General features: G+C 25.6%; 1 protein-coding gene across 2 annotated transcripts in view; it reads right to left on the bottom strand.

The window, feature by feature from the left end:
* Window positions 1-4,174: 4,174 nt before the first annotated feature.
* LOC110648563 (receptor like protein 21-like) overlaps window positions 4,175-22,152 on the bottom strand; it is a 152,136-nt gene continuing 134,158 nt past the window's right edge. For both annotated transcript variants that reach the window (XM_058148633.1, XM_058148649.1), the window contains 2 exons: window positions 5,471-6,340; window positions 4,175-4,598 (listed from right to left, as the gene is read on the bottom strand). In XM_058148633.1, the coding sequence (XP_058004616.1) occupies window positions 4,258-4,598; window positions 5,471-6,340 (1,211 nt within the window). In that variant the 3' untranslated portion in view covers window positions 4,175-4,257. The remainder of the gene's footprint in view (window positions 4,599-5,470; window positions 6,341-22,152) is intronic.

Here is a 22,152-nt window from a genome sequence, read left to right on the forward strand (position 1 = left end):
AGTATGCCGAAATGCACTAAGTTCAGCACTGGACATGTTGAATGGCAAAAACATTGCACAACACCATATTTTCAATTATTTACCTTCTATTGATAGAATTAAGTCATGTAGCTTCTTTCGATCCTGTTGATGACGATGACGAAACTATATCTCTAATCAATGCAAAGCTTTTTTCACACTGCCATATATTCTGATCTTCAAAATACTGAGAGATCAAGTGAGAGGGTATTAAAGAATTTAGTTCTTAGGTTATATAACAAAATGGATGTCAACTAAACATACATTCATTATGTGTAAGTCACGTGATAGAGAATAAACCTCTTTTGACTTAAATTTTTAATTTTTTGACTCTAAAAGTAATTGTCAGAGGGCTTAAATAGATTAACTAAATTAACAAGAACTTATTTGACTCTAATTTGTTTTTGCCTTGATTTTTTTTATTCACTAACATCAATCACGTCTTTTATTTCTATATAAATTTATTTCGGAAGACTTTGTGAACGATCATGACAAAATAATCAATTATTGTGCAATATTCAACTATGTTTTAATGCTATCAGTTTTGCATTATTAAAATAATTGTCCATTGAAGAAGACTCCAACTAATTAACACTAGTCAATACGTTTACATCAATACATTTTTGAAAAATGTGACATAAGGTCGCCCCTCTTATTTGAAAAATTAGATTGCACGCAAAAGAAATGCAAGTTGTCATTTGAGTTCAACTTATTTTGAATTATATATTCATTTAAATTATTAATAGAGTTGTGAGTTATTTCATGTTAAAATATTAAAATTCTAAAAATAAATTTTATATAGGGATACGAAGAGTTCTTCTTTTGGCTCAAATCTATTATTTAGATTAGAAAAGTGGGTACTCGAATCTAATATTTATCAATTAATTATATGTATTTAACCACTGAATCAAACTAGACTAAAAGAAAAATATAATACCTTTAAAGATATAACGTGCGAATTAAAATTATATAATAATATATTATATCTTATTATTAATTTTTTATTTAAACTTAAGTATTTTTTAATAAAATATTTCATCTAAGAAAATTGTATATATTCAAACTAAAAGCAGAAAACTTTGATTCAACCTAATAATAAATCCGTCAGATTCAATCTGACCTGTAACTCATTTCTTTATGTACAAAATCTGAATAATTCACATAATTAAAGATTTAATTTAGAATTACTTGGATGGCTCGAAAGACCTGACTCAAAAAATTTGGATTACACTACTACAATAATGTGTATTAAAGAAGACAAATAAGATATTTATTATTAATATTATTATTTGAGGTAAAATTTTATTAGTCTTTAAATATTATATTATTTATTTTTAATAATTATTTTTTGAGATAAAAATTTATCAGTTTTTAAATATTATATTATTTGTTTTTAATAACTAATTTTTGTAAATAAAATTTTATTAGTCTCTAATTATATAATTATTTATTTTTAATAATTAATTTTTTGAGCAAAACTTATTAGTTCCTAAATTTTATATTATTTATTTCTAATTCATTAAAATTAACTTTATTTATATAAGAAGTTTTACGGTTTTTTTTTTTTTAATTTGTCACTAAAATACATATACATATATACTTATGTTGTATATTATGTTTGTATATATTAAACTAAAGAAATTATATTTTTCTTTTAATCTATATAATTAAAGCTTTTAATCAATATATTATTATTAATCATTGAGCTAACAATAGTGTTATTAATTTCTTAAAAAAAAACTAAAAAATTTGATAAAAACACTTTTACCATCAAACTACAAATATTTTGATTATTTGAATTTATTAATTATATGTATATTAATATATTTATTTTTTTAATTACTTTTTTTAATTAAAATTGTACTTAAAAATATATAAGTACTATAATAAATATAATAAAATTTGATTATATAATATAATATGTTATTAATTCTTTATTACAATAAAATATTTATATGATGAATTGAAAAGTTAAATTCTAAATTATAAATTAAGAAAATAATAATTTATAAAAAAAAAAAAAAGAAAGTGATATCCCACATCATTTTTTAAAGGACTTGAGAGGTAATAGTTTTCATATAAAAGACAATCATCTTCTTTTGATACTTCTAAGTAAAAAGTGGGGTCTAAATATCAAAGCCGCTAGTTATGATTTATTTTTTAAAATTATATTTATTTATTTTAAATAATATTTATTATTTTTAGTAATAATTTAAATAAATTTCATTTAAATTATAATAGTAAATAAATATTATATTATTAAAGGTAAATAAATGAATTTATATTAATAATTAATGATATAAAGAAATTAATATATATAATGACAAGATAATTTATTTTTAGAAAATATTATTAGAGATAAATTTATTTAATTTTAAAAGTAAATTTAAAAATTTTAGTATAGACAATTAAAGTCAATTTAATTTATTTTTAAAAATAGATTTAAAGACAAATAATATAGTTTGTTAAAATGAAAATGAAGATAATATTTTTGTCTCCATAAATTATTAATATAGACAAATATATTTATCTCTGAAAGTTATTAATATAGACAAATATATTTATTTCTTAAAATTAAATCAGTTTTAAATATATATTTATCTCTATATCTGTCTCTAATTACATTTAGTGACAACGGTAAATAGGATAAATAATTATTTGTCTCTAAAAATATATAGAGATAAATAAATAACTTTTTAAGTCAAACTATTTAGTCTCATTATAATAATTTTGATGAAGTGTTAGTTCAATTTATCTAAATTTTAGATTAAAAAAAATTAATAAAAATTAATTTTATTGATAAAAATTAATCTCATGACTTGAAATTATTTGTAACTTAGAAGTTGATTCAAATTTAATCTGAATTTATTTTATATAGTGATCTAATAAATAAATGAGATACGAATGACATCCAATTCAAAATAATCTAAACTTGTCCACCCAACCAGCTTGCTAATTCAAATAAAAAAAAAGGATATATAAATTTACAATTAAACACACTTAGGTTAGGTTTAAAAGAAAATTTTATTTATTTATGAACTATTTAAAATTTATAAATAAAAATTAATTAAAAATAATTAAAATTTGAACTTACGACGATTACAATTTTAGAATATGCTTATTCACACTTTAAAATTTTATACAATTCAGCTTTTTTTTTATTTCATTAAATGACTAAATTATCTATAATTAATTTCTTAAACATGAATAATATTATATTTTCATAAATAAATAAAAATGAAATATATAGAATATAATGCATTTAGAAAAATTAGGAATTTAGAATATAAGCATATACAAATTTGGAAGGACATGAACAAGAATGCATTTGCTTTGATCCTGTATATGCCATTTGCCAATGTCTGTCAATGCAAAGGACCACTGTTAACCCTAATAGAACTGTAACATAGGACATTGAAAAACTCCAATAAAACCAAACCATGTCTATTGCATCCTCATCTTTCTCTTCATTGGAAGTTGATGTTGATGGTTCTTCAACAATGTCAAAGCTATGAATGAATGGTCCACAGAGACCATGATTACCAATATAACTTCTTTCATCAAAGGTTCCAAACTGTAATTTATCATGAGCTTTGCCTGACAGGTGGTTGGGAAAAAAATTGAAGGTTGCTAAAAGGTTAGCTCAATCAATTGAGCAGGAATTTTCACCATTCAAACTATTGTTGCAAAGGTCTAGGCTCTCCAACATCTTTAGATTTACAAAACTCACAGGTATAAATCCTGATAAGTAATTGTGAGGTAAATTCAATAAACGAATTTCATGGAGGTCTACAATTTCAGAAGGGATGTCACCGGTTAATGACATGACAAATCTAACCTTGCCATCAACATGATGGTTTACCCCTTAGAAGAATTCTGTCTATACTTTATTGCGAATTCCACTTCTACATTACAATACTTTATATATATATATATATATATATATATATATATGGAGAAAGAGAGAGAATGATACAAAGTATGTATTTATACAATATACTAAATAATAAAATTCAGTAAAAATGATTCACTAACCTGTTTATGACATTCAAAACAAAAAGGAAAATGCTTATAAAAAAATGGAAAATCCATTTATCACAAGAGTGCATGACAAGCCTAATACAGAGGAACAATTTAGGCATTAGTACACCTGAAACAGAGAAACTCAACAATTAATGGTTGAGCATATCCAAAAATTGACACATGTATCCCTCCTTTTCTTCAAGCACTAGCATCACCCTACATGCATAGACAATCAGTTCCAAAAAGCCGAATGGAAATAAAATAAATACAGACATCAACCAAGTAAAACCAATACATGCGCCAATGCCTGTTGATGCACAGAATTACTATCAATATGAATAGGATTGTGACATAGGATGCACTGAAACTCCAATAGAACCACACCATGTCAATACCATCTTCATCTTCTTCTTCTGATTTTGTATCATTTGATAGCGGTGTTGCTAGAACTTGATTAGTATTGCAGCTCCTATAAATGGTTGGTCCGCAAAGACCAGGATTACCTCTGTAACTGCTTTCAACGAAGGTCTCAAATTGTCCTTTATCAAGAATTTTACCTGACAAATTGTTGTATGAAACATCAAAAATTTCCAAAAAATTCAACTCAACAAGTTGACTAGGGATTTCACCACTCAAATTGTTGTAGCTAAGATCTAGACTCTCTAAGCTCTTTAAATTTGAAAAACTAACTGGTATAAATCCTGATAAGTGATTGTGAGACAAGTTCAATGATAGGATTTCATGAAGGTCTCCAATTTCTTGAGGAATGTGACCAGTTAAATCATTGCAAGACAAATCGATTCCAGCCACCAAGTTGATGATGTCACCCTTGTAGGCATTATACCTATACTTCATTGCAAATTCCACTTCTACAAATGGTGAATGAGACCAAAGAGATAAATCCGTCACATCCAATCCAACATCCAATCCAAGAGAGAAAGTGTACGGATAATAATTGAAAACCATGGGGAACTCCAACTTCGAATTGCGTCCGAAAACTTATAGTCTTCCAAATCTCCAAAAGATGCATTTTTCGAAAATGACATATTATTAAAGCATGAAGGTATGGAGCCAGAAAGTGCATTGCGTGAAAGATCCATTATATGCACATCTCTCAATTGACACAACTGATTAGGAATATGACCTTGTAATGCATTCCCTGCTAATGAAAGCACACGCAATTGTGAAAGCTGATTGATCCAAGATGGAATATTCCCAGTAAACTTATTATCTCTCAGGTCAAGTGCCACTAAATTTGGATTTCTAGGAAGCACATAAGGTATAGAGCCACTTAGACTATTCTTTTGTAGAAACAAGAACCTCAAAGACGAAGAATTGAAACAAGAAGGCATAGACCCAGATAAACAATTTTCTGAGAGGTCTAAAACTCCAAGTCTGCTCACATTACATAATTGTATTGGAATTGTACCTGACAGTTTGTTATTTGATATGTCTATAACAGATGGGTCGGCGTTGATGTCCACACCTATCATTCCACTGAAGTTGTTGTTTGATAGATACAGAGCATCTAAATCAGTACAATTCCCAAGCATACTTCCTGGCAACGCTCCTGAGAAATTATTATTGGATAAATCCATTAAAAGTAGACCCCTTACCTCACCAATTGAGAAAGGAACAATACCATGAAAACTATTCCTTGACATGTTTATATACATTAGATTTGAGAGGACCAAACCAAATTCCTTAGGGAGCTGACCCGTGATGTTATTGCTCGAAATTTCTAACTTGACCAAATTATGATTGAAATTTGGTAGCTGAAAAGTTCCCCTCAATGAGTTGTTCATCAAATTCATAACTTGTAACCTTGAGTTATTTTGTAAGATCCAACTGGGGAATTCTCCAACCAGCTTACTATGAGAGAGATCAATTAATTGCATGCCATGCTGGTAGAGCAAGAAACTAGGAATTTTTCTTGTTCTCACATTTAAGTGGCACTCTGACAAGAGAAAGATCTTCAATTGAAATGTAGGAAACCATGTAGGATTTTCTGTTTCCACTTCTAGCTTACTACCTCCTGATGAAAGTTGAAACATCTCAAGCTTTGAGTGGTTAGCCAAAACACTAAATGAGAATAAGCCTTCAAAGTTATTGCCAGAAAGTAACAAGCGCTTAATGGATGTCAGTTTAGAAACAACGGATTGCATGTTGCCACTGAACTGATTGTATGTGAGATCAAGATATCGGAGGTTGCTTAAGTTGCCAAGACATTGAGGAAGTGGACCAGAGAAGTAATTGTAACTGAGACCCAACTTAACGAGGCTTTTCAATCCACATAATCCTACCATAAGAAAAAAAAAAAAAAAAAAAAAAAAGCCCAATATCAAAATGTTGGAATAACTTTGCCAACATTAATTACAACTATAATGAGAGATTATTTAGTACTATAATAACTTTTGCTATTTATGAGAAAATGAGTCTACATTTATTTAAGTGAATAAATATTCCTCCATATATATCATTTCTATTTTTTTTTGTTATAATTATAATTTTTAATTTCCTTAATTCACTAAAGCTCTTTCTCTAAGTATAAGATATATGTGGTCAAGAATGCACAAGTACTTATTTGAAGCCAATAAAAGAAAATACTAATACTATAAAATTCAAATTAGTTTGTTGGATTGATTCAGTGAATAGTTGACTACAAACGATATATTAGTCTAAGTTTGTCATTAAATTAGATAAGGAATTGACTCATTATAAATCATGCAACCCATCTGATTTTTGCTAACCTGTGTTAACTTAGCGGGTTGATCTGAGTAATAAAAGTTGCCAAATTATCTTGATGGAAAAAATATATTTAAGTGTTAGTAAAGAGAATTGAACCTGAAATTTCATAGGAAACCTTTAAAGACCAAGATATATATCTTATTTGAAAATAATTATTTTATTGTATTTTTTTTACAAATGTTGAAAATGAAAAATTAATAATAATAGTTAAAATTTAAATATTTTTATACATAATTTAAAAATATCATTAAGATATGTTAATATAATTTAAAAAATGTTAAAAATTTAACTTCAAAATTTAAAATTTAATTGATTAAATTTATTAAAATTAATAAGTATAATTTTTAATTGGTTTAAAAAAAATATAATATTTAATTAATTTTAAATAATTCAATGATTAAACTATTGACTCATCAATTTGGTCCTTCAATTAGTCAAAATCGAAATCTAATTTAATAAAATTGGAAAATACGCCTCAGATAACTAATTTCAAGACTCGAAATATATATTTGGTAGGCCTACTTGCAAAAGAATTTTTACATTTTCGTGTATTTTCGATTTTATTAAGAATTTTTAATTTTAGCAATTTTATTTTTAAAGCTTTTTTTTTATGTTATCTTCCCACCATAATTGGATAAAAATTTTCTCCTGAAAGATGATGTACTTCCAAATATAAGTAAAGAGAAAACCTTTAGAAAAACGAGACGAGACCTTTTAGCTCCGCCCGAAGCTAGGATCACCTCCTGATGAAATTAACGGCTAGAAGCGCATTCTTCACTATTAGCAGATAACGGGTAGGTGATTTTGGTTTCAATTCATAGATTGAGTCTTATTTTCAAATGAATTAGGATCATATATTTTTTAGATTGTATTTAATCACTATATAAAAAAATAAATTTTAAATTAAATTATGCCAATCTAATTGATTTATAATTCATTTTAATCTATACAAAATTTAAAAGACTCATAAAATTGAAGGTTGAATTGAGGGTAATCTGGACAATTCAAATTACCCAATCCAAAACTAACCCATTTGAATTAACCTGATCAACTTAGATTTTAGCTTAAAATTTAAATTAATGAAAAGTAATAGCTCAAATCCACTTGAAAAAAAAAAATTAATGACCCGAATATGAAAGAACATAAATTCAAATAATTTGAATCCGCTTGACACAACTTGTTTGCTACCTCTATTTTTTTAGGAATTTTAACTTGATTTGTTTTTAAAAAAAAAAATCATTTAGTTTAAAGCATTGAAAAGGAAGATAAAAAATAATAATAATAATAATAAATAATGAGATACACAAAATTATGAGGAAATGTTTCATCCTTAGAAAAATTATAAATTTAATTGCTGTGTAATAATATCAAAAATAGAATAAAATTAAGATATTAAATGAAATTTAAAAAAAAAAGTATACAGTAATTAAATCGATAAAATTTAAGTGTATATAACTTATATATTAGAATTGGGATACTTCTACTTTAAAAGTGTTTTTAGGTATGCTTAGAATATATTTAATAATCAGCCGAATAAAAAGAAATAAGACAATATATAAAATTACCTCCCACTAAGATGTTGCCATTGAACTCGTTATGACTTATATCCAATGTTTTCAAAAACTTCAGATGAGCGAATGTTGAGGTAAAAACAAAAAATCATATTTGAGAACAATTTAAAATAAGACATTTAGATTTAAATACCAATAGTCAATTTTGCCTTCATATATATTGGGTGTTATTTTCAAATGAACTAGGATATGATATTTTTATATTGTAGATTAATTTAAACTACTTATAGAATCACTATATATATAAAAATAAATAAAATTAAATTTATGCAAATCTTTGAAATGAGAGTTATTATATATTTTGAATCCAAATTATAATTGTTTCATTCGGAAAATTAATTTAAAAATAAAATTTATTTATTTAATTTTTTTAGTCAAACTAATTTGGGTTCATCAAGTTAAACTCAAATCGTGATTTCATATTGAGTCAATAATTATCAAATAAAAGAGTTCATATTGGAGACCAAATAAAAGTGGGTCATTTAGAAAAATTGTAAGATAACTAATTCTTGCCTTAGAATATATTTAATAAGCTGCCAATTAAAAGTAAATAAGACAGGATATAAAGTTACCTTCCATTGAGATGCTGCCATTGAAATAATTATCACTCATATCCAATGTTTTCAAAAACTTCAGATTAGCGAATGCTGAGTTAAAAAAAAAAAAAAAAGACATAATTTAGATTTAAAGTCCAATAGTCAATTTTCCCTTCATATATTGGGTCTTATTCTCAAATGGATTAGGATATGATGTTTTTATATTGTAGATTAATTTGAACTACTTATTGAATCACTATATCCATAAAAAAAATTAAATTAAATTCAAGCCAATCTTTGAATTGAAAGTTAATTATATATTTTGAATCCAAATCACAATTGTTTAATTTGAAAAAATTAATTTAAAAATAAACTTTATTTATTTAATTTTTTAGTCAAATTAATTTCGGTTCATTAAGTTAAACTCAAATGGCCATTTTATATTGAGTCAATAATTATCAAATTAACATTTAATTTTATATGTCACATGAGTGTGGATCATTTTAGACTGAGTGATGCTCAAATTAAACAAATTTTAATATGAGATTCCCTAGAAATTAACATCTATAATTTGAAGTCCATAGAAATCAACTTTAGTTTCTCCATAACTAATTCTTGCCTTAGAATTATTATTACACTATAATTAAATTGAAACAAATTATAACTTTACGATAAAAATAAAAATTAGTGGAAAATTTTGAAAGCATTAAAAAATAAATTAGCTATGGTACGTTTTGCCTAGAACAGTAAAATTTCTGTCTTTAATTTGGAAAGTTAAAATTTTCAACAAGCATAATTTCTTATTTGTAAGTCCTTAAAATGTATTAAAGAGGGGAAAAAGGAAAAAGGCATTTCAGATAACAAGTAGCAAGTTATTAAAATAAATAATAGTCTTTTTCATATAATTTTGTAATCTAAATAAAAAATTATAAATGAGAAAGAAATTTGAAATTTAATCACTTATATGATAGCTAGCAAACATATACAGTAATAATATATTAATATTTATGTCGTTGCTCTTACTATAAATGTATAGGTGAAGAAAAAAAATTATTAATATAAATTTATAATTTTTGTTAAACTTATTATAGTAACTAATTTATTTTTAATGCTTTTCTTCGTTAACTTTTATATATATTATAGAGAGATTTCACTTGGAACCAATAGGTTTTATTATTATAATTAAATAATTATGTACTTCACCGTTTAAAAAAAAAAAAAAAACATGACTTTTAAATCCACTGCTACTTGATGGACTTTTTTTTTTTTGGTCGAAATTGATGGACTAATTAAGAGCAACAAATTAATTAAGATAATATGTACGTACCTGCTGGGTGAATCCAACCATAAAACCAATTACCAGATAAATTAAGGCCGAGCAGTTCTTCAAAAGGATAAAACATGGAGAGATTTAGACTACAAGTTTTAGGATATGAAAACATTAAGACCTCATTGAGAGAGAGATCAACGACACGCCGGGAGGTGGTATTGCACTTAACTCTATCCCAACCACAACAGTCGCTCATTCTATCTTCAACCCATGAATCAAGATTGTCTATAAGCTCACAGTTTGATTTTAGGAAAGCCTTGAACTCCAGCAAACCTATCCTCTCTTTTTCCAAGCAAGCTCTGCATCCATTCATTTGAACGAAAATTATAACAAGAAGTACCCATAATGAAAACTTAAACAAGGGCCTTTCCATTTGAAACACAAATCACTTATTGCTAAGTCACTGATGAGGAGGGTATTAAATTTCTCAGTTTTGAGGTCCTCCTCAGTTTCTTCTTTTATACAAATGCCCAGAAAGAAAGTATAGCCATGGAAAGCAAACAGCAAAAGTGGTGTAATGTTGACTTATAGAAGACTTTGAATTAAGCAGCGGGCCAGTATCAACAGTGTCGGTGTATAATAGTCTGAACTGATTTCGAGTTGCATTTGGGTAAGTATTCATTTGAAATGGAAGATTTCAATTTAATAAATAAGTCTTAGCATTGATGATGTATAGGTTTTCTTTTAGTTAGGAAAATTTATTGAATAGAAACTAAGTTCATAAATAATGCTTCTTCAAAATAAATAAATAAATAAATAATTTATTAAAATAAGAGGCAGGCTACTCACTAGGTGTAGGCCAATAAAATATTATAGTACTACATAGTTATCTCACCTCTTTCTCCTTATATATATAATTTAACTTTAAAAATTTAAGCTTTAAAATTTCAAAATCTTAAATTCTAAAAATCTAAATTAATTTTAAAAATTTAAACCCTAAATCCTAATATTCTAAACCCAAATATTATAAAATACAAAATTTTCAAACCCTAAACTCTAAGTCTTAAACTCTAAAATTCTAAATTTTAAATTTTAAACTCTAAATTCTAAACTTTAATTTTAAAATCTTAAATCTAAACTTAAATTAAAAAAAAAAATTAGGTGAGATAGAGTTGGGATATGTATAATTGGGTCATTTAACATTTTCCTGTGTAAAAACAAATTTAATAATTTCTTTGTCCCATTGTAATAGATGCATGATTTAGGAAAAATTTTTTATCTCACTTTATTTACTATTCTAGAGAATAAAAAATATTAATTATCTTTTCCAACTTTACCCTTATCCATTATTATTTCTAATGTATTTATCTTTTTTACCTTTCTACATTCCAATGATACTATTAAGAGTATTTTAGTCAATTACTATTTTTTTTTTTTATAAAAAATATGCTATTCAATCAATTTTTTAATTCTTATACAAAAATCTTTAAAAATTATTAAATTGGGATAGAGGGCGAAATTTTTAACTAAATATTTATGTACATTGTTATTCATATAGTTATTGCATCAATTTTAATATAAATATTTAATTTAAATAGTTGTTATATAAAATCCAACTTATATGAGAGGCAGTCTTATAAAATTTTCAGATTCAGTTGCTATATATATTTTGCATTTTAAAATGATTTATCCATTAATACAATTCGTAAAAAGTCCATCATCCTTTTTTCCTATCAAAGGACATATTCATCCAATGAAAGAATTGCTTGAAACATCTATTCAGCTATTTTCATTTAATTTGTTAACTGGAAGAATAAAGAAAAAAAAAAAAGATATATAGGAACTAAATTCATTTATTAATTAGATTAATTATATATCTTGTGATTTTGAGATATTGTTTCGATCCTAATTTAGCGATATTAATCTTGATGATCACTTAATTAAGCACTAAGCAATAATAAAAAAAGATATATAAATTTTGATAAATGTTGTATGATGGAATTGATGTTTCTAAGTGTAGTCTTTCTTTTAAAAAGTAAAGTCTTTGTACCGCTCTAATTTTTCAACAAATGAGCGATTAAGTTCACATTTTTAAATAAGTGAGTAATTTTCCAATAAAAAAGCGAACATGGATAACATTTCTAAAAATTTCCTACATCTAAACGTATTGACTGGGAAGTCAAGGTCTTCTTTTGAAGACACCCATTTCCAATAATGCTTTCTACCAAAAATCATTTAAACTGACTTCCACGAAAATGTGCCCCCACGACTTGAAGAAAAGTTGATGCTAATTTAAGAAAAAGTCAGCTAGCTTTATGCTATGCAATTTTCTAGGAAAAATCCAAACTCATTACTCTTGGAAAGTTTGAGCCGTATGCTTTCTGCTATGGTATGCAATTTTCTTAAATGATTTTCTGTTTTCCATTATAATCTAAATTCTATATTAAACATGTTTATTTGTTGTAGCATTTCTATATATATATATAAATTTAAATTATATAATTTAAAAATATATTGTTATAATTGTATATTATGTGTTGATTTTATTCTTTAATGTAACTTTAAAAATCTATATATTTACATAAAAATGGCTAAAATTTGTAAAAGAAAAAAAAATTATAATTAAGTATGATTCGATTTTCATATCTATTGATATAAATGTAAATTTTTTTATATACTTCAATATTTATTTTTTAATAATGATTTTATAATTACTAATTAAAGAGTTATTTTTAATGGTAATTTTATAATTATGTTAAGGATATATATATATATATATATATATATATATATATATATATATATATATATATATTTATTTATTTCAAGTTTGTAAATATTTGAAACAATTTAAAAAATAAACCAATGGAAGTAAAATTTAATGTTTAATTTTTTTATTAATTTTATTATAATAAAAAATAATATTACTATTATAAACACTTTTATCCCTAAATTTTTACTATTATAAACATTTTTATCCCTGAATTTTTACCAGTATTAACACTTTGGTCCCTTATTGATCACATTTTAGTCCCTTAACTAACAATTAAATTTGTAAAAATGGGAGGAGGGACAAAATAGTTGATGAAATCAAATGCAAGGGACTAAATCATATATTTTTCAAAAACTAGGACCATATCATTAATTTTGACATAATCAAAGGACTAAATAATAATTTATCCTAAAAATACTTAAAAATAATTTTTATAATAAAAAATTATTTAATTTTAATTAATTATATATAAAAATATCAAAACAATATTTTATTATTAAAAAATAAAATCCCTAAAAAATAAAATAAAAAATTATAAAATAAAAAATAATTTCAATTAGTTACATGATCTTAATTTATTTGATCATATAAATTTTAATTTTAATTTTCAAATTTACTTAAAAATTATAAAAAGAACTCTGAATATTCGGCGACGTGTTAAGTATATTCGTCCTTTTTCCCATCAAAGGACATATATTCGGCCAACAAAAGAATAGCTTGAAACATCTATTCATCTAATTTCATTTAATTTGTTAAGCGTAAGAATTAAAAAAAAAAAAAAAGATGTATAGGAATTAGATTCATTTGTTAATTAGATTAATTGTATATCTTGTAATTTTGAGATATTGTTTTGATTAGATTTCACAAAGTAGTTTTGAACATTTAATCATTAAGCTGTCGATTAATTTTGTGATATTGTTTCGATCGTAATTTAGCTATATTAATCTTGATTATCACTTCATTAACTAAACACTAAGCAGTAATCATTAATCTTGACGTTTTGAAATATAGTCTTTCATTTGAAAAGGCAAAGTCTTTGTACTGCTCAAATTTTCCAACAAAAAAGAATGATTATGTATCACATTTTCAAAAAATTGATTAATTTTCCAATAAAAAAGCGAACTTGCAAACACCCATTTACATAAAAATGATTATGTATTGACTGGGAAGTCAAAGGTCTTCTTTTGAAGACACCCATTTCCATTAATGCCTTCTACGAAACTGACTTGTACAAAATTAAAAGCCAGCTGTTTATAGGGACAGCCAGCTGTAGGCATGTGCCTGCTTTTTCTGGGAAACTTCCAAACACATCACTCTTGGAAAGATTGAGCCGTATGCTTTATGTTATGGTATGCAATTATCTTTACTGATTTTCTGTTTCCATTATAGCCATTTGTGAAGTTATTGTAATTCAAATAAAATAAAAGATTTACTTATTTTATTCTTAATTATTTTAATTTAATTTTAAAGTTTTATTACAATTAAAATAAAAGTTAAAAAATTTAATAGAATGAGCATTAAAATTTGAGAGATCAATCATTAAAATTATATCACATATATTGATTTAACACTAATTTTTTTCTCTTTAGAGGATTGGGAAAGTTTTCAAGATCAAAAACTGAAGTGAAGTTAGTAAATTTTTCGGGCAGCGTGGTGAAGTTTTGTTTGCTTTAACTTGGTCTATACTAAACGCTCATTTTTCTATTTTTAATTATTTTTTCTATTTAACTAAGGCACAAGAAATTCATTAAGCTTTGAAAGGACTACAAAGTTTGTATACTTCAAATCTTGTGGAGCATATTATGAGTTAAAGAGTAGGCAGCTCGATTACAGTTCTTGGTAACAAAAAGGAAATTATACTGAGAGACATGGGATATTAAAATAGAGATATCATGAAAGATTACCAACAGATGAGCTGGAATATGACCACCATTAACAAAAGAAATAACATTCTTAAAATCTCCCTAAAAAATAACCTTCAAAAACTGCTTATTTTTGCCTAATAAGATAGTTTCTCTGTAAGTTATTTCTTTAGGAATTTGTGGATCAGTAATCCCAACTAGCTTTTGACAAAACCAACTAAGAGGACAGCTTACGAAATTGCGAGCTATAACGGCAATTGCACCATATTTCATGCACACCAATAGCAGTAACGAAGTTAATGTTAACAACATTAAAATTTGGAGCAGACCAATTAAGACTCTGGATATGAGAAGATGATGATGGCAAAACTGCTACTTGATTTGCTGCTAAAAATTCATCAGTAGCTTCAATAGTTTTAGAAACAATGTAATGAAAAGGTAATATTTATTGATAAAAAATAGAGCATTTCTAGCCTTCCATATAAGTTATAATAAATGAACAAGCAATTGTGTTAGTTTAGTATGGTCAGCATGGGATGAAAGAATAGACATCAATTCTGAAAAGTAATCATCTAATGCTGATTTTGATGGTGCATTTAAGGGTTACTTGCTTTTATTACAAAATAAAATTACTTTGTTATGAAAAATAATATGATTTAATGAAATTTTGTAATTTATTTAATGTTTTTTTTTTCACAAAATTGTTAATTTATTAAATTAAGAGAAAAAATAATTGTTATGAAACAATTAATTATTTTAATTTAACGCAATATAGTATAATAAATGTGTAATTTATTTATATAATTTTCTAATAAAATTTGTTACATATAATTTATCAATTGAATTTTTAAAAAATATTATATGTGTGCTATTTTTTTAACCTTAAAAGGTTTTTTTTGTTTAAGTTAATAATTCGTAATTAACAAGTTTATGGGGAAAAAAATCAGTTTATAAAAATCACATGAGATGAATTGCAAAATGTCATTAAATCGTCTTATTTTTTGTAGCAAAATAATTTTATTTTGTAATAAAGCATGTAACCATAGAATATAAGGATTTTGATCAGTTCTTTTGTTTTTATGATGTTTATATATATTCCAACCTACTTTTACCTTTTTGGGTTAAAAATTTGTACCTATATATTTTTATAAATAAAAAATATTATAAATGAATATATATATAGTTTTATTTTGATGACTTAAAAATAAATCTTAGTTTTATTGTTATTTAAAATTAGAGATATCTTAAGTAATGATTTTGAAATTTTTAAAATTTTACCTTTAAAGTATTAATTTAAAATTCTAAACTTTCCATAATTTCAAATATTATGTTATTGTAATTAAATAATTATCTTTTTTTTTTGAATATATTGGTTTTTTATGGTTTCAACATTAAAAGTTAAAATTAATATAAAGACTATCATAATTGAAAGTTAACTTCTTCTTTTCCTCATTTATTTTATATTTAATTATTTCTTTTGGTTGAGGAATGGGAATGGGAATGGGAATGGGAATGGGAATGGGAAGCTTTTGAATTATGATTCAATATGTAATTCATCACTTACCTAATATAATTTAAGTCCACTCAATTGTAATATAATTATGATGTATTTTTTGCTTTAAAATATAATTATAAAAATTAAAAAAAAATGCTGCTTTCAATCAGCATAAAATTAATCATTAATACATTAATCCTGCACAGCCCAATCCCTTGGAAGTTTATGAGCCCAAATTCTCCTTCTCCTACAACTAAGGGAAAGCAGTTTTCGGTTTAAAATTGAAAAATCAAATCGAATCGAGTCAATTTGGTTTAATCAGTTTGATTTTAAAATTCAATCGGTTTGGTTTGGTTTATAATTTTATTAATTTCAATTAATTGGTTCGGTTCGGTTATTTTCATAAAAAATAAAAAAATTGAACTGAACCGAAATTATTAATATATATATATATCAAGGAAATCAAAGAAAATCGAACCAAACCCTAAGATTTAGGTTTGATCGGTTTAAAATCGAACCGAACCCAGTTGGAAATCAAATGCTCAATTTATAAATTTCAGTTTGATCGGTTTAAAATCGAACCGAACCAATATTTATCGATTTGGTTCGATTCGATTTTTTCTTATTAATCAGTTTGGTTCGATTTTTAAAATTTTAAATTTTAAAATTTTGGTTTTATCGGTTCAGTTCGGTTCGAAACCAAACCGACCGTTTGCACATCCCTACCTACAACACTCAACAAAAATTGTTGGGCCATTTAAAATTTGTCTGGCAATAATCCATTTTGCGATCATACTTGTCCTCCACATTCACTCATATGACTGAGTGTTCCCTTTTCATCTTCCTTGCTTTCAACCAATCCAACTAGCTATTAGTTGTTCGCATCACTTATTGGATTAAGACGGTATCACATTTTAATTGTTCGTATTATATCAATTTTTTTTTTAAATTAATTGAATAAAAATAAACGAATTATTAAAAGAATATGAAATTTATATGTTAATTTTAAAATTTAAATTTTAATCAATAAAAATAAAAATAAATTCACTTGCCAACCAATTTATCATTTCAGATCTTAGTAGGCTTAAAAATTGATATCGGTCAATGGTTGGGAATGTGTAATTATGTACAGCGACGTTGACTGGATGAAGTTAATTGATCTAACGATTTGTATGATCTGATCTAACATTATCCATTTTAATTGACATGAACATTCGAAGTTGGATCTTATGAAATTGGAAGAAAATTAACCCCCAAATTATTGCAATCAATAAGTTAATTCAAAATTCTTTTTATATAGCGATTTTGTAGATAATTAAATCAAATTTTAATTTAAAATAATTTAATTTAAATTTAATAAGAAAAAATAAAATCGAAAATTACTTAAAATTCGAACAAAAATCGACCGCGTTTAACGCGCTTGCCACACATGCGCACATACTGTATTGGGGAAAATTTCTTTAGATGTTATTGCCATTTTTTAAAATCCCGATATGAGTAGTTTTCTTCCTTTTACTTTTTTTTTTTTTTTTTAATTTTGATAATTTATTAATAAAAATAATAGGACGAATATAATATAAATTTTCATAAAATAAAAAAATATAAATATAAATAATTAAAATATCTATTTAGAGATAATCTGCAAGAAATAATAGGTCATTTTTTATTTTGCACATTAAATTTTTTTCTTTTTATAATAACGCATTTTCTGTAAAAGATATTAAATCATAAAAAGTTAATGGAAAAAATATGTTGAATTATTTTCATTATAATTATTCATATTGAAAAAATTTAAAGATTTTAATAAAAAAAATCAACGATTTATATTGCATTTGGAACGGTTAAAAAACTTATTAAAAAAAACAAAAGAAAAAAAATAAAATCCAAACAGAACCTTAATATTAATGAGTAAATTTTAAATTTGTATCTAATAAATATAAAGAGAAAAACTCAATTCTCTTTTAAATAAATATAGATTTGAGAGTTTATTAATAAAAAATAATAATAAAAAAAATAATCTAGGATGGTCATTGGGGAAGAACTCACCAGTAAATATTCAAGGAAAGAGATATGGTAGGGAAAGGAAAAAGGGTAAGAGAAGAGGAAGAAAAAAGAAAATTTTCTTTAGCATGACTTATTAAAATTAAAATACTAATAATTTTACATTATAAAATTTACCTAAATAATATTTGACCTGCAAGACTAATTTAGGTTCATTTGTTTTATAAAAAAATAATTTTTTAAAAAAATATTTTTTTTTGTATTTTTAATGTTTGAAATATTTAAAAAAAATTGATTAATATGAAATATTTTTTAGTTAAAAGGAAAATTAAGTTATTTTTAAAGAAAATGAAAAGAAATAATCATTTTCTAGAATTTAACAATCTTATGTAAAAATCTTTTTATAAGTACGATATTAACACATATTATTAATTTAATATTATAATAAAATCATAAAAAATATTTTTATAAAAAATATTTTCTTAATAAATAATTTGTATATAAAATATTTTTCATACATAAATTATTCTACATAAAATAAACAGAGCTTTAGTGATATAATTTTTGGCAAGTCTTGAAAACATGGATCTAACAAATGTTGCGTTTTGATGGTTGGTCTAATGAATTTGGATAAATACATTATTTAAATATTATTGTTGAAAATAAATTTGAATTTGACATAAATTTCAAATATTTATGATAACTTAAAAATTAAACATTTATAATAACTACTCTGAACTTGTTATTTTAAATCTAAATCTTCCATTATATTAGTAGATGCAAATTCTTCTTCTTCATATTATTAATAAGAATTATCAATTGGAATAACTTGCAAAATTAAACATTTAAAATAATTATTTTTAGTTAATTATCCAAACAATAAATTTCACATTCAAGATTAATTTGAAAATTTTAATTAGCTAAATAAAAATTATAAATTTAATATTTAATATTTTAAAATTCAAATTCAAATCCATACATCTCAACAAAACCTCAAGCTATTAAATTTTCTTTTCATAATTTTTCTTGTAAATTATCATATCATGTGTTTCTCATTAAGTTTTTTTTTTTTTAATTGATTAGAGAAAATATTTACCCTCAAAAAATTAGTATCCATATGAAAGAGAATTATTTTTCATTATCCCAATATATTCGGTAAAATTAAAAAAAAAAAAAAACTTAACGAACCAAAATGTGGTTTGATTTAATTAAAAATCATATAATAATATATCTGGATGGGATGGGATACCCTTCCTGCTCTTAAACTTTAAAAAAAAAATCATATAATATTACATTATATCTCATTGTTAATTTTTTTATTTAAAAGTATTTTTTTAAAATATTATATCTAAAAAATTAATTATATTGAAAAATTTTATCCAAAATATATTGAGATTAAAAATGAAAATTTTTTTTTTTAAACTATCACTGTACCTTCTGATCCTATGCAGCCATGGAAGCTGTTATAGCTTAAAACTAGAGTCTTCAGGTTTCCAAGAGCAGCTAATTCAGCATTCTAAACAAACCAAAATAAATAAAAAATTAAGGAATAAACAATATCAAATTGTTGATATCCTAACATCAGATTGGATTTTAGATCAATTTTAGAGGAGGAGAAGAAAATATCTTGCTTCAGATAATCCTCCCATAGAAGTTCGGAACAGGTTTTCGGTTCCATTTACTTGAGGGCCACATATTCCAAAAACTTCACATTTACTATGGGTTGCCCATCAGCCCAGTCCAATTGAATTCACACGCTGAGATAGTCAGGTCAATCATCCAAATAAATAACAAAATTGTTGTTTGTTGAAAGACCAACGCCTATAGAACTCTCGCATAAACACAAACACCTGATAGGCCTTAAGGAAATCTAAACCATTTTTGCTACCATTACAAGAAAAGTCCTCTAAAAGCCAATACACAACAAATCCCAAAAAGAATCACTTAACAAGTCAACAATTGTATGATACTCCATGTTTCTTTCAGCAGTAGAAAGAAATATCAATACGAAGAAAGCAAATGCACATACTTATTGATTTTTACATTGGATTATTAAAGTGTCGCTAAGTTGATTGAAACTCAGATCCAACAGTTCTAACTTATTCAGAGAAGCTAATTCTGCCGCGAAATTGGGAAAAAAAAATGGTGACATATAAGTGCTTGCAAGAAGGCAACTAATGATGCAATTCAAGAATAATGATACCTTGGGCTGGAAAGGAGTCTCCAATCCCGTTTTGTTGAAGACTCAAATTGCGAAGCGATGTGAACGCACTCAGAAAGATGATTCTATTGCCAAATTCGTTAAAATCTAGTTTCAGTGTTGCCAATTTCTTCGACATTTTAAAATCTGCAAATCGCAATCAATATATTGCTAAGGCAAAGTACTTTTGCAAGGAAATGATCCCTTTTCATTATTACACTTTCACTGTACTTCTACGTGCACACACACACGCATATATGCTGTTCGAAGCGTAACTTTTGGTTGGTCTTCTTTGGTTTTTAGAGAAAACTCTCTCTCTAGCTTCTAGAGAACAAAAATTTCTCTGTTGTTCCTTGTTCTTGTTCTGTGGTTACAACCATTGGTGTTAGCCTTCTTTAGGCCCTTCCCTGTCCGGGCGGGTAGGGGACCCTCCCCGGCTCGGATAAGTGGTTTCTTCCTCCCTTTTCTGGGTTGGGTTGTAAATATTTCCTTTTAGTATTTAGCATATCGTGCTTGAATGGGTGGGTTTATCTGATATCTGTGTTGTGGAGTTAGGATAGTTGAAGCTCTATTGGTTATGGTTGTTCTGGGTCTGAACTTTTAGTTCAGAGGGAAGGGTAGATCTTTGACGTTAGCACCTCCGACATCTCTGAATCATTCCATCTGATGATTAAAATAGGATTATGAATATTTTACTATTTTACTTCTAAAATTTACTATTTAGAAACCATGGATTTTGAGTCATACGGCCTTTCAGCCGCCAAGAATTGCTGAGGGAAAGCTCCACCACCCGGGCCGTAGTGCCGTTGCTGTTACACTTGACTCGTTCCCATGTGCAGCAATCAGAACTCACCGGATCAGCAACCCATGAAGGGAGAAGAACATCTCTTCTCACGTGGTGTAGCTTAAGATATGACTTGATGTCTAATAGACCCAATCTCTCTACCTCCAAGCAACTTTTGTACCCACTAAAGGATACTAGAACATACACATAAACTCCACTTTGTTGTCAAACCCTCCATTTGCAAAATCGATTCACACTGAGAGAGCCCTGTGTTTCAGTATTTATCTATACATATGCAAGTATATGGACCTCATGTTGTTGACTAAATTTCAATTTCCAAGTGTGATGCCAGGAGAAGTGATAGATATACTATGATATAAAATTTCACATTAATTTGGAGATAAGGGGTTAGAATATAATAAAGATTAAGCAAAACCTTTCCTTTAGAGGGTCTTTGTCAAAGATAAACTATATATGGGATCAGAAATATAGAGCAGATAAATATCTACATGTGTGTATGTAATTCAATTCAATTTGAATTCATTCATTTTCATTTGTCATTAGAAAAGAGTGCATAACCCTCTACAGTTCTATTGAATCAAAATTTCAAATAGTCCAAGGCTCATCTCTCCAAGACGCTTAACTAGCGTCCACATGTAATATCTTATCTAGACTGGGTAAGTTATAAATATGTGGAATCTATTAATAAGTGAGTTTCACTATATATTTTGTGTTTATGATGAACGTGATCTAGATAAAAAAATCTATATTTCACATAAAATTTTGAGAGAGATGGATTAGTTAGCACACGAAAAATAAAAAGAAAAGAAAAATCATCTGCGTAACAAGTAAGCAAATTAATTTCTACAAA

Source organism: Hevea brasiliensis, chromosome 1 (genome assembly GCF_030052815.1).
Source record: "Hevea brasiliensis isolate MT/VB/25A 57/8 chromosome 1, ASM3005281v1, whole genome shotgun sequence".
NCBI classification, from domain to species: domain Eukaryota; kingdom Viridiplantae; phylum Streptophyta; class Magnoliopsida; order Malpighiales; family Euphorbiaceae; genus Hevea; species Hevea brasiliensis.